Source organism: Parasteatoda tepidariorum, chromosome 1 (assembly GCF_982258835.1).
Source record: "Parasteatoda tepidariorum strain Cologne lab strain chromosome 1, Ptep-v5.0, whole genome shotgun sequence".
Lineage (NCBI taxonomy): Eukaryota > Metazoa > Arthropoda > Arachnida > Araneae > Theridiidae > Parasteatoda > Parasteatoda tepidariorum.
Genome location: NC_141755.1, coordinates 23,523,919 through 23,538,646, shown reverse-complemented (window position 1 = coordinate 23,538,646; position 14,728 = coordinate 23,523,919). Strand labels below are relative to the sequence as shown.

At 28.6% G+C, this 14,728-nt stretch overlaps 1 protein-coding gene across 3 annotated transcripts in view; it reads right to left on the bottom strand.

Moving 5' to 3' along the window:
- Klp31E (kinesin-like protein 31E) overlaps positions 1 to 10,139 on the bottom strand; it is a 77,610-nt gene extending 67,471 nt beyond the window's left edge. For all 3 annotated transcript variants that reach the window (XM_016075031.4, XM_016075033.4, XM_016075032.4), the window contains exons 1-6: positions 9,926 to 10,139; positions 6,374 to 6,553; positions 4,474 to 4,516; positions 3,058 to 3,240; positions 2,132 to 2,188; positions 64 to 156 (exon numbers count right to left, since the gene is read on the bottom strand). In XM_016075031.4, coding sequence (XP_015930517.1) covers positions 64 to 156; positions 2,132 to 2,188; positions 3,058 to 3,240; positions 4,474 to 4,516; positions 6,374 to 6,553; positions 9,926 to 9,954 — 585 coding nt within the window. In that variant the 5' untranslated portion in view covers positions 9,955 to 10,139. The remainder of the gene's footprint in view (positions 1 to 63; positions 157 to 2,131; positions 2,189 to 3,057; positions 3,241 to 4,473; positions 4,517 to 6,373; positions 6,554 to 9,925) is intronic.
- Positions 10,140 to 14,728: the final 4,589 nt, after the last annotated feature.

Genomic DNA, 14,728 nt, shown 5'->3' with positions numbered 1-14,728 from the left:
TAATAATAATCTTAAATAATTGTATAAGTGAATTATCAAATATTAAGAGAGAAAAATGCTCACTTCACTGGCTGTAGAAACTGCTCGAGAAGTCAGACCAACAGTTATTATTTGCCCATCTGCATCCTCATGTATTTTAACTCCAGATTTTTTGTTCTAATTAAAAACAAGTAAAGAAAATAAAAAATACAGATCTAACATTTTATTTATATTAAGTTTAAAAATCACATTACAATATGAGCATTCTGAATGCAGAAAATAAACAAATAGAAATTTATAGATTTAGGGCACTATTTCTATTAGGCCAAGAGGAATAGGAGCAGATAAAATTAAGTGTAAAACAATGTTTGATGTTTGGAAAATCAATGTTTAATACTAAATTCGGGATATTGGAATTTTAAATCTCGCAAATAGGAATCGCAATGTACTATATTTAAATTGTGCGAATAAGAATTGCAGTGCACAACTTTTAAATCAGGTAAATATGAAGATCGATGTTTGATATTAAAATCACGTGAATAAGAATCGAGATGTTAGCAGATTCTGGACTTGGGATTTCTAAAAGACTTGTTTGTATTGTTTTTGTTTAACCAGAATAATAAAAATTTACAAGATTAATTAAATGAGCAAATAAATATTTTATTGGCAAGTCCACCGCTGTTTTTTTTTCTTTCATTATTACTTCGTCTACTTTTGCGCCAGCAAACAAGAAGCAGCAACGTCCGAATTACGAAAATACAACTAGTGGGAGGGTAAAAATACGGAAAATCTATTTTTCTGAGAGTTAAAGGGGAGAAAATAGCTGAAATAAGTAAAAATGTGGAACGGTTGGCAGCTACGTAGTATGAATTTTCTGTTCATCTTTGCAAATTGGAAATAAAGATCATTTTACTCCAATGACTGAATTTTCAGAAAAAGCGGAATATTTAAAAGAAAACCAAAACTTTTAGAGAATCGGAGTTTTTGATAAAAAGGCTGAAATTCAAGAGAAAAAACAAAAAAAAGTGAAATCCACTACTAAGCGAAAAAATCTCATCCCTGTAACAACTTAATTTACAATTTTCAATACATACATGAATCCAGATATAAAATTAGAGAATAATGCCTCTATTCCAATAATTTTATAATCAACTTTAAAAAATATAAAAATTTCATCTCGAGCATTTTTTTTTTACAGTTCAACATTTTTTTGTAACTTCAAATATGCTGTTAAAACTCTTCCTCATGGCAGGATTGAATAGTTCATCATGCAATAAGTTCAAAATGCGTAATTACCTTTTTAGAGGATATAAAACTCGGAAAAACTCTCCCTAATAGAAATTGAATACTTTTTATTAACCTTCTTTCCTGCCATATCTAATGGTCAAAATTACACACTATACTCTTGTAAACCTTACTACAGGAAGACAAGAACTAATAATCAGTTCATGTCATTATATTCATGATCGATCGATAAATATGTCCTCTTTCAGGAATAATTCTCACAGCTGAGAACAATGTAAACTGCTTAGGCATCAATCTCGCTGCATCTACTTACTCCTGCGTATGAAAATAAAATCAGATTTAAATAGGTTTTATCTGTGATCTATGCCTTTTTCGTAATTCGCATGTGAAATGACACAAATTATTTTTAGTGTCTCCTAAAACAAAATAGTAGGGTTCTTCATATCTTATATAGTAGCATAGCTATCTTTCAAGATTTTCACCTAGAAAGGATAAATGTCAGACTTTGTAAAAATGTAAAAGGAAAATCCCGAATTACAGTAACAATTGCCAGATTTCACAAAAACGTGCCCATATTCCAGAGAAACTATGGGAGTTCCATAGATGTTGGCACTTTTGGAAGGAGGTTAAATAATTTAAAGAAGGCTCATATTGAAAAGTCTTTCAAAAACAGCTTTTTCAGAGAATATAATATTTACATTTTAATGAAAAAAAACTTGGCTAGAACACAAAATATTTTACAAAAGGTCTATTATACAATTTAAACTGCAAAATAATACTGGCAGAAGAAGTTAAAACAATAAAAGCTTTACTGATATAAATAACTTTATACAATCCAAGTTAATGTTTTGTTCAAAAACATCATGTGAAAATAAATGGAAGAAATTGAAAATAAGATTTTGCTTACTTTATCTTCTCTATCTTGAACTGGATCAAGTAGATCAATTAACTCTTCATTGTAGAGCTAATAAAAAAAATTTTATCATTAGAAAAAATTCTATGTAAATAAAGCGTAATGCAAAAAACTCTTGCTAAACATAAAAATTAATCATTCAAATTTTTCCACTAGATGTGAACCCAATCCCACCTTAATAAATAAAAATCCATTTTAACTCAGGTTAATTTGCTACTAGATAAAACATTTCTTGCTATGAGCATAAGTTAATTAACAAAATTCAGATTTATGATTTAAAAGCTTTAACACTGAATTTGCCATAAAAATTAAACTATGCAAAGTATTTACAAAGAATATGTATATATTTGAATTAAAAAAAAATACTTAGAATTGTCCTTAAAAAATTAAATAGAAGCTTTCCCTACTAAAAATTTTTTACTACATTTAAATTACTTCGATAATTTTTTAATTATATTTGAACTACAGTTGTTTTAGTGAAAGAATGTTTTCTTGAAACAAAAATAATTTTTTTTTTTGGATGCCATGTATTAGAACCTCAACAATTTGGAATTTTAATATTATTGTCTAAGGTTTTTTTTTTTAAAGTTTTTAAAATTTGTTACAAAATACTTATTTATTTCTTATGCTATAAATATAGGTGTCTCAAATAAATTTTCGATGGCAAGGCTATCAGTTGCACTTATTATTGAAGGACAGCATTTAAATTAGCCTTGCAAGAACAATGTCTAAACAGGTTGCTCATCCCTACCTTACATGGTAAGAAAATTCCTCCGTCTTTAATAAATTTTGTATTTTTTAGAAAATATTATCAGATTTTAAATCATTAATTTATACATGAAGTACTGGATAGTTTGAAATTAGAAAAAAAAAACTGGCATAAAAATTAATTCACAAAAATATGAAGGAAACAATACTACCTCCATAAACTGTGCTGTAACTTTAAATTCTGGAGGAGTAATTTTTTTGTTTTGAGCATCATTTTGTAACTTGGCTATACCACTAAATAACTGATTAACAGCTCTAGGTATTACGCCAGTTTCATCTTCAGAGGTAGAGACATCAAAACCTGTACCCATAGTATAGGTTTTTCCAGAGCCAGTCTGAAAAGGAAAAATAAAATAATTAATTCAGAAAATTAAAAATTACATAAAGGGAAAAATAAAACTGATTTGAAAAATTTCCTTGCAAGACTAACAAGGAGGGAAAAGATCCGTCAAAAAAAAAAAAAATATATTAAAATGTTATGTTCAAGTATATTAAGAACAACATTCAATAAGTAAAATTTTAACTAAACTGCTAACTATGCAAAATTTACCATGCAATTCATCAAAATGTAAGCACAGGCTTCATAATGGATCAACAAAATAAATCAGGACATTTTGCATGTATACATATAGTAAACTACTTTAAAAAAAGGAAAATTAAAAAGAGGATAATTTGTCCCACTTAAGTGTAATAAAGGCAAATTCTACTGCAAGAGAATAAAATATACTATTTTTTCTTAGAAAAAGAAATAATGTGAATAATCAGTTTTTAAAATAATTTATGCCTAGAATGAAATGTAATTAAGGACCATTTTAAGCATTTAAAATTTATTTAGAGTGCCATTCTGAACTTTTTTATTCAGTGAAATTTAGTTAGCAAATAACTAAGCTAAATATTAGCTTTATTTTTATCTCCCATAAAGCATTAATAAATTATTTTTATTTTTAAATTGCATAAAATAATAAATAAATTCAACAAAACATCCAAAGTTTGTCACAATTGCAAGTAACTTCTAAATTATTCACCCAGAATATTACACCTCTAAATATAATTACTATATTGTTCATTGGAATCAATCATTTTTAAAGTCAAATAAAAGAGACGAATGAATAATTATGAAACTACAAAAGATTTCAACCCTATAAAATTCGTTACTGCATTTGTTGAAAATACTACCCTTTAAATCCTAGCCATAATAATTTGATAAAATAAAATTGTTAATTGAGATAATTTTTCATAGAATGACTTAATTATCAAAAAGGTTTAAACAATGAATCTTGAGGTAAAGTATAGTAGACAGAGCCTAAATTTAAACAATTAAATTTTGTGATCTTTACTTAAAATGAAGTTTGATCGAAGATTCAAACCTTCCAATTCTACAATCTATTTTTCAAAAAATCCCCAATTGTATTTTGGAAAGGTGAAAGTTCTGTTCTGAACACATAAAAAAGCTAAAAATCAGGACGAATAAGGAAAAAATATTTTTATCCCAAAACCAAGAAAACTATAAACCCTTCAAGCAGTTAAAAATAATTAAAAATCTGAAGATATAATATATTGACATTTACCTGACCATATGCGAGAATAGTGGCATTATATCCTTGGAAACACCTGTAAAAGATAAATGTAGTTAAAAGATAAGTCTTTGTAACACAAACTTAAAATTATATATAAATTAAAAGAAATGATAAGTGATAAGTAATCAAAACCAAAAAGAATAAGTAAGACAAAATTAAGAAGAAAAAAAAATTCACTCTATTTTCGTAATGAACTAAAACTGGGTGCTCAGTAAACCAACTCAAAAGCTTTTTAGAACCTAAGAAAACAAAACATTGGTAAAACCTTATGCTCTCTCTAATGAAATATGAGTTTTGTTAAAGAAAACTTCACTACAATGTGGTATTGCAGATTTATTTATTTATTATTTTATTGTATGAAGAAAAATACTTGACCAAACTACGGTCTTAATATGCATCACATTACTTTCCACTTTCAAAATTTTTTTTATTTCATGAAATCTGAACTCTGAAATCTATACCCATTTTTTATATTATCATACAAATTCAAACTTTAATTCAAAACTATGAAAGTTTCACCCAAAAAAATCAATTTTGCAAGTCATTCAAGAAGTGTGAACGGATATTTTTACAGGGATAGATAATTATGCTGCCTGATGCAAAATTGAAATGCAATTTTCATTAGTTAGCACAAACCTCACAATTAAAAATTCAGGATTTACAAACAATGAAATTTGGTAGCAACAAAACTTTTTAACCACAATTTTTTTTCCTTTTTTTTAATTTAAACAAGCTACAAATGTTTGAGTATACATAGAAAAATAGATGTTCTAATTTTAAAAATAATACAACTAGAAGTAATAGAAATTTCTGCAAAGGAAAATAATTATTGACTTAAAAAATAATTTAGCGCACTTGTATAAAGCATATTCATTCTGTACATTGCGGAGAATAAAGCAAGGCCTTGCTATCAAACGTAATAGGACCACTACTAGCAGATTTAATAAAAAATATAAACTTTAATAAAAAATTTTGACATTTGATTATCTTATTTTTATTTTCAGAAAAATCTCTTTTTATCAATAAGAGTTAAAAATAAAATGAAATAAATTTATATTTTAAGCAATATCTCCCTGCAAGTGTTCGTGATTTGCATGCAATGTAAGAGAATCATAGCAAATAAATTAGAGAAAAAAAATTTATAATTAAATTTCAGTAAAAAAAATTACACAGAATTGTATTTATAATATTAAATAATTAATGGTCAGACATGAATAAAATTTAAGAGCTCATGCATTTTCCATTTGTTCAAAAAAATACATAAATAATTAAAATAATGTGGAGAAGTTAGAGAATAATGAAAATTTATACTTTTAAAATATAAGTTACCCAAGATGTTATAGCTCATGGGTTTTTATTTACTTTTGGCTAGAAATACGCATGACAAAGTATATTTCTATCTGAGTAATTAAAAGCATATTGAAGAATATTAAAAGTAAAAAAACTTAAGGAAGCAAAATTTTAGCACAATCTATTTGCATACTTTATGTGTATTTTTTTTAAATTTCAGAATTAGCAAAAATTATCACTCTTATGTCATTGATATTCAAAAGTTAGTGCAGTTTTATTAAAAAATATGTGTACAGCAATACATGAGACAGAGCTTAGTATGAAGTTGTATACAAGTTCTAATTCAGCTTAGCAACTGTTCAAGTTTTGGGAAGTCGAAATGTCAAAGGAAAAAAAAAAACAAAGATAAACATGTTTCAAATTCATAGCTTTCTGAGAAGAACAATCTATTATAAAACTGATTTTAATTACAAAAAAACAAAAACATTTTAAATTTTAATCATGTAAATTTAATAATACGCATATCTTAAGCTGACATGAAAAATTAAGCAATCCTAAATGCAAATAAATAATTAAATAATAATAAGATCTGAATACAAACCCTTCAATCAAGTCTTGAATGCAGGTAAGATACACACTTTCTTGGGTAGTAGTCATATTGTAGACATGATCAAAAGTAAAGGCTTTATCGTTTCCCAACCACACTTGTGGCTCCCCTGGTGTCACAGATGTGCAAACATGGCACATATCAAAAACTTCACTTGATATCTGCGGACGGATTCTGGCAAAAATTAAGTACGTGTTAGAGTGGTTGTTTAAAAACTAAAAGTAAATATCTCCCTAAGTCTCATATTCTAAAATCCTAAACAACATTTTAAGTCTTCAACTTTATGTTATTGCATTTTGCTCGTTTAAATTTTGAAAGGTACTTAGAAGCAAGAATAGAAAGTATCAGGGGTCTGTCTAGGTTTTTCAGAGAGGTACCTATTTTGTGAAAATTTAGACATAATTTGTGAAAAATTAAAAATTATAGTAAAAAATCAACACAAAAATATGGCTTTATCGTTTCTGGAGGGATACAAAAATAAAATTTTAAGAAAAAGTATTTTGTGAAACTACCGTTTTTCCTAAAGTTGAATTTGTGAAGGTGCCGCTAAACGGTAGTAAATTCGGCCTGGACAGACCCCTGAGTATGATGCAAAAAAAACTATCAAAAATTAACTGCTTAACACTTCATTTCTATTAACTTTAGTGCTTTTTGGTCTGGCAGGTGCAATGCAAAATCTTTTTATTTATGATTTTTTTAATACCTATTTGCCTTACGCTTACAAACAAATAAATAAATACCTAATTGAATTAGCTTGCACTTGACCCGAACCAGGGTTGGGTTTTTGACGTCAAAAAATGGTTTTTCACATGACAAGGGTATAATACTGGTTTAAACCGTCAAAAACCCGTCAAAAATGTCAAAAACTGAAGTTTGCCAAGAAAATATATAAACTTCAAAACTACCAACAGTTGCCATGCATTACATTGAAATTTAATTATACTATAGGTAATCAGCAGGTTTTAAAATATTTTTTAATTAAAATTAAGGTAAAATAACAGATTTAAAATCTCAGAAATTTATATTCAAATGCATGTGCAGAAAAATTTTGCACAAAAATTGCTTAAATATTTATATTTAAAAAATTTTTTTTTGATACTTAAGAAAATTAAAAGTTTATTACTATGCATTCTTGACATATAAGGAACATATAACTAATATTTATAAGGAACTTACAAGTTATGTTGTATAAATACAAACTTGATACAAGTGTATAAAAAATTTTTTTTAATGTTTTACCGGATATCTTTATTATCCAGTGTGTTCATTTGAATTTAAAAGTAGTTATATTTATGAATAATGATAAATATAATTCATATTGTTTATTATATATATTTATAATTATTACACTTATCATTTTAAAACAATTTTTATCTCTTAATTTTTTTTTCTCCACTTGTATTAAGAATACAAATAATGCATATCTTGCATAAATCTAATGCATATATCAAATAATGCATATCAACAGCTGAATATTTAGATATTCAACAAAACTATATCGTATTCAGCAAAATGAAATTCACAAGTATTTGAAAAAACTAAATTTTCAGCATAGTAAATGAATAGGCTGAATATACTGTAAATCGACACTAACTACTCTGTGTATTTAACAGAAAGCACTTAAATTTGTATTGTCTTATGTTAAAAAGATTATTAAGAAGATTTAAAAGAATATTAAAAAGATTTTTCTTTAAAAGAAGATGTCTAATGTAAAAAACTGCTAATGTTTATCTTTAAAAATGTCTAATTTTTAGTATAATCTATACTATACACTAAATTTGGTTATAAATAAATTTCTTAATAATATCACTGCAGATTTTCAATAACACATGAAAATGAATACATAATACTACAAAAGATGTGAGTTTTCAAAAGTACAAGATTTTGGTTACTATTCAAAATATAAGTGTTTCTTCAAAATTTTAAATTTATTTTTTCTAGAACATATTTAGAAACACTATCCTTTATAAAAAATATATAAATTTTATGTATTAATTAAATTTCACATATAAATATAGGTTTTTGACATTTTCGACATTTTTGACAGTGAGGTTTTTGACGTGACGGTTTAAACCATGGTTTAAACTGTCAAAAACTGTCACATGCCAAAAACCTGCCAACCCTGACCCGAACTATCAGAAAAGTACTAAAACTATTACATGGTATATTTTAGAGCAAATAAAAATTAGCTACAAGATAAAAATTAGACAAGCTGAATTTTGTTGGTGAATTTAACAAGTTTTTAGAAAGCTATAAGAGATTATGGCTTACATGTTATAGTGAAGTTGTGGTCCTCAATATAATATGACTCATTTTTCCTATTGGTAAGAGTTTTCTCTTCTCATTCTAATATATATATATATTCATGCATAATATATATGTGTATATGTATATAGATATATGAATAGTATATATATAATATGTGTATAGATATACATATATACAATGAAGCATCGTTCATACGACATTTTAGTGTGGTCCCAATTCATTCCTATTCATTTTAATGTAAAATATATAGTTTATACGACACTCAGAATCAGTCCTACGTCTGTGTTCTATTTTGTAAACGTTTATTTTATTTTTTCTTGTGTACTTTAAGAATGGACCGAATTTGCCAATATGAATGACACAAAAAAGAGAATGTGTAAATGTAGAATGTAATAACAAAACAAGTGTATGTGAAACGGATTACAACAGGCCTACTTGAAAAACTCTATTTTGTTTACTTAGTATATATTTCTGATTTTTTGAAGGTTGATGTTAATATTTTAATGAATTATAGCAATTTTAATTTATGAATTAAATGAAATAAATAAATTTGCCTGCCCAACGATTAAAATAACAAATTTTAAAAAAGAAATTCTGAAACAGATAAACAGCATTTATTTAAATTTTTTTTAATTGTTGAATGGGTACATTTGGGGGCTTCCAGGAAAACAAGACTTTAAATATAGTAAAATATTATGAACAAATAATTGGGAAGAAAAGGGTTAATAGAAATAATCCGAATGTTTGCAACTCTACCTAGTAGTAAACACATATGACACATAATATAAATACTATGTATTAAAATGTACATAATATACAGAAATATGGATTCTCAATGTGCGTAAGAAAACTATTTGTTTTCTTCTCAGTTAATGCTATTTAGTCAATGGTACAAAAACGTTTAATGGTTCATTTTCACATTTGATTGATTGGCAGTTAAATATACAAACGCGGACTGAAGAACATTATTTCGTTCATTAAAATTCAAGGGAAATTTAGTTTAGCATTTCGTTAGTCATTCATTAAAATAAAATAAAAAATATTAAGGTTAACATTGAAATAGAGAATCAACTAATTTTCGCTTTTTTTCGTAATCAAATGCACATATTTACGCAGATGTAAAGTAAATTTCAATTTATAATTAAGAAAAATATGATAAAAATATAATGAAAAATAAACACAAATGATTAATATTAATACAGTATATTTTAAGCAGAGGATATTATTTTTTTTTTTTTTTTTCAAAATTACTTAAGAAATAGGAAAAAATTTTCTTACCTTACTGCTACTCGAACAGAAGACTCCATGTTTCGAATATATTTAAATATAATGTTCAAATACAAGCAAACATTACTAATAATTTAAAGATATATTTCAGAATCGAAATTTCAAACGACAAAATCTTGTTGGTTGACAATTGACAGACGTTGCCAGTTTTATTAATCAGAATAAAGGAAAGGAACAGTCTTAGCACCAGAGATTCTATTACACTAACCCTACAAATCTGTGGCGCGGGGAGCGCCAAGGCTGTTCTCAGGCCGAGTTTCATTCCACTGGCGGCAGTTGTATATTTTAATCACGAATCTTTTGTTTGTATTTCTTTTAAATAACCCTTCATATGCCTCGTTTGTATGCTAAGGAATTTGATGACTAGTTTTTTTCCTCTTGTCTCCTTTTCGATGTCAAATGTTGCCGATTGTTATTGCTGACTAAAGCTTGTTATTCATATGTTTAAAATTTCCATTCAAAAAATTATGACAGTATTTATATTTAATAGTGTTTGCTTTGATAAATTGTTGTTGTTGTAGTTCATTTACGTCGCACTAGAGCTGCACAATAGGCTACTGGTGAAGGTCTGGGAAACATCCCTGAAGATGATCCGAAGACATGCCATCACAATTTTGATCCTCTGTGGAGGGGATGGCACCCTCCGCATCGGTAGCCCGACGACCTGCATACGAAGTCGAGCATTTTGCGATGGAACAGTTTAACGAGGTTCAATACCGCACACCCTTGGTCCCTTCGCAGACTAATCCATCCCACCCGCACACTCACCGCAGCCAGTGATGCTTGACTTCGGTGATTTGCTGGGAGCCGCGTCTTAACGATCAACCCACTGTGGAACTTGATAAATTGAAATCAAAAAAAAAAAAAAAAAAAAAATACGTTTCAGAAGTTTAAAACATTAAGATTGCTTAACTTTATTTTTAAATTTACTTATATGATATTGCAAAGGTTGCATACAAACTTATTTGAGTTTGAAGTTGTGTTTTAATAAGATGAGATTTTTTTTATTTGTATTATGTTCAGTGAAATGTTTGTTATTTCAAATGAATGAAACAAAGTGGTATTTCCGGAGATTTATTTATTTTTTTATTGCTTCTATCAAATATATTTTTTCAAGTTTTTTCTTCTTTTTTGTCATGTATGTATTTGTAGATAATAATCTACTTAGGTGCTTGCATGATCTGCTATGAGGAAAAGATCACTGACTTAATATGGCTTCAACAGGGGTGTTTACAATATTTGAATCAACATTCTAATTTGGAGCCCTTCTCAGGTGAAATTTTGTTAACAAGAAGAATGAAATTAGGCCAAAACATTATGTAATTGATTTTACGCGTAGATAATCGGTAAGAAAGAATTGCCATTTTTTTTTCTTCTTGAACAATGAATAATTTATTGACAATGATTGTTGAGCAAATTTTAATTAACTAAAACTAATTAACTGGAACTAAATTTTAAAATTTGCAGCATAGATTTTTTTGTTTTAATTTATTTCAGTAGTCTTATGTTCATTGGAATGTTTCTTATCCCTGTTACTTCATGCAGTTAAAGAGGGTTGCTTTATTAATTGTTTCGATTTGTATTTCTTTGTACTTCTCTTGCTTACTTTATATGCCATGATGAAAATATCACTGACTTAGTATAGTTCCAATTGGGGTGTTAATAATATTTTAATTAACGTTCTTATGCGATGCCTGTCTCAGTTGAAGTTTGTTCAACAGCAGAGTGCCATTGGGCAAAAATTTGTGACTGGTTTTTCAGATAGATATTCGATAAGAAAGAATTACTATATTTTTTGTTCTTCTTCTTGCACCGTAAATAAAGTATAATCATTTGACTTTCTTTAAAGTATCCAGATTTCAATATTTAAGGCACGGGCTTTTTATTTTTATTTTATTTATTTCGGTATTGGGTTTAGTGGAATGCTTCTTATCCCAAACAGATGCTATTAGGCGCAAAGTTAAGGATTTCTTTTATTAATTATATTGTTTTAAATTGTATTTTTTGTTGTGTATATATACACATATATTAGGGGGGCCGAAGAGTAATGTCGTTTCGGTGCATTTGATATTTTATCAGGATTTTATTTTTAATCAATAATGTATTCACCCAGGGCCGTTTTATCCATTAGGCACTGTAGGCAACTGCCTAGGGGCCCCGCCACGTTCAGGGGCCCTGTGCTACAGAGAAAAAAATTGACAATGTTTCTTAAACAGTAAAAATTTAATTCGAAATTTCAATGACGATTGTCTTGCTCTGTACATTACATCGACGCTATTTTAGTACATTTCTGAACACATTCCAAATTAGATATTAATATTATGGTCGTTAGTTCATATATAACGCAGTTATATAATCGCAAGCAATTTTATCGCGGTAATTTTAATGCCGACTAATCAGATGACTATACAGCAAGAGCAGCTTTTTTAACACAACATGCTTGAAAAACGAAACTTTTCCAAATTGAAATTAATTAAAAACTGTCTTCGTTCAACTATGTCTCAAAACCGTTTAAATTCATTGGCCATAATGGCAATTGAAAATGATGTATTGGAAAATGTTAACTTTCAGGATGTCTTGAACGATTTTGTAACAAAAAAAGTTAGAAGAGTTAATATTTAAGCTTATTGTATGATTTTTTTAAAATGCATATATTAATTACTTATATTCTTTTCGTTTGATTCAATATTTTTATTGAATAATGTGATAATATACCTATGTAGTAAAAAACAGCGTAATTATGAATAAAGTGTTGTGTTAGCGAAAAAATATATTAGGAAGTTAGAAGACGGTAGGGGGGGGGCCGAGACGAGCATTGCCTAGGGGCCGCGACATGCATAAGCCGGCCCTGTATTCACCTCCCTTAGTAACAACCTTTCAATACCGGGTCGAAAGTGAACAGAGCCTGGCAAAGGCAGGGACATACGGGACAGTTGCCTCAGCCCCCACATCAGAGGGGCCTCAAATCAAATAGAAAATTTAGTTTACATTTCCTTCTTTAATGAATTTTTTTTAAACAAATTATCAGTACAATGTAAAATCCGTTAGTTTTACGTCAGCTTCTTCATTAATCTATCATATCAACACAATCTATTCGTAAATCCATGGCTTTCTAGGATGGAATTCAGCAAAATTTTCGCTATTACCATGGACAAACTTGGTGAATAAAAAGCCTGTATTTTCAGATATTGCAAAATGCGATATGTTTACAAAAATACAGGATTTTTATTGGCTTAATTGAGCCATCGTAATTTCGACATTTTAGCTTCCGCTCTAATATCGGCAAGGATATGAATTTTCCACAGTTAAATGACGAAGTTAGCAATCAGAAAACTGCATTCGGTATGATGGTTGTTGTTGTTATTCTTGTTAATTTACGTCGCACTAGAGCTGCACAACGGGCTATTGGCGACGGTCTGGGAAACATCCCGGAGGATGATCCGAAGACATGCCATCACAATTTTGATCCTCTGTGGAGGGGATGGCACCCCCGTTTCGGTAGCCCGACGACCTGCGCGTGAAGTCGAGCACTTTACGGTAGCACAGTTTAACGAGGACCAATACCGCACACCCTCGGTCCCTACGCAGACTGATCCAAGTGGTCACCCACCCGCACACTGACCGTAGCCAGTGATGCTTGACTTCGGTGATTTGCTGGGAACCGTGTCTTAACGATCAGTCCACTGCGGGACTCGGTATGATGGACATAGAGCTGTTAGAAAATCAATAAAATGGACAGAACGACATTTCGTCTGACATTGGAGAAGGGGGGGATTTTTTTTACTCCTGCTGTGTTACGTATAGTCTTCAAATAGATAAGAAAATGAAGGAAATTTTCAGTGGGGAAGAAGCATTGAGAGCATCTCACGTCAATCAACTAAGACGTAATTTCTACTTGAGGAGTCTCATAATCTGCGTTGTTCAAAAGATCAAAAAATACTGCTGTTCGAATTATATAACAAGAACAGTATCATTTTCTCTCCGTTCTTTGCATATAATCTTCTTATAAGGCAAGGTGACAGGAGAAAGATTGATTCCTTAATCATGAAATAGCTTAATAATATTTTTAGTTATGACTAAGGCAAAAAATTCATATGCTTTAAAAATGCTGAGAAGTTGCATAGTTTTTTTCCTTGCATTTAAAGCAGAATTTTTTTTTTCAAATTTGGGAAAAGTAGGGTCCAGTTTTAAGAAATAGAAAATAATGTTTCAGGGCAAAGATGACAGTCCGTGTCTGGTTACAGGAGTGTCCGCTTTGAGGAGAATGTATATAATGGCTTATTCATAGAGGATTCCCGGGGAATTAAAAATATGTCAGTATTGATAGTCCTACTGACCTCATCCCGGTTTAAATCTTATAAAATGTATATTTCTTTTTAATCAATATGCTTAAGTATGAAGTTTTAATAATTTTCTCATTCATGTTAAAATATAAAGTTGATGACCTTTCCTAATTCATGGATGCCCAGCTTAACTACAACTATTAAACTTTCTAGGACCGAATTTTAAGAATAGCAAAGTATCTGTATGCTTCTTAATTTAAAAATGTTTTTTATTCTTGTCTTTATATTTACAGATTATAAGATTAATAATTTTATAATATTAAAAAAATTATAAAAAATATCTATTTTTAAACATTTTTTTAATACTAAAATATGTAAAAAATATATATACTAAAATTTTTTTTAAAATTTACCGAACTGGAATAAATTTGTATATTCTTGACTTATCATTATTAGTAATACATATATTCAATAGGATAAAAAAGGAAACCAAAGATATTTATAGCCAGAT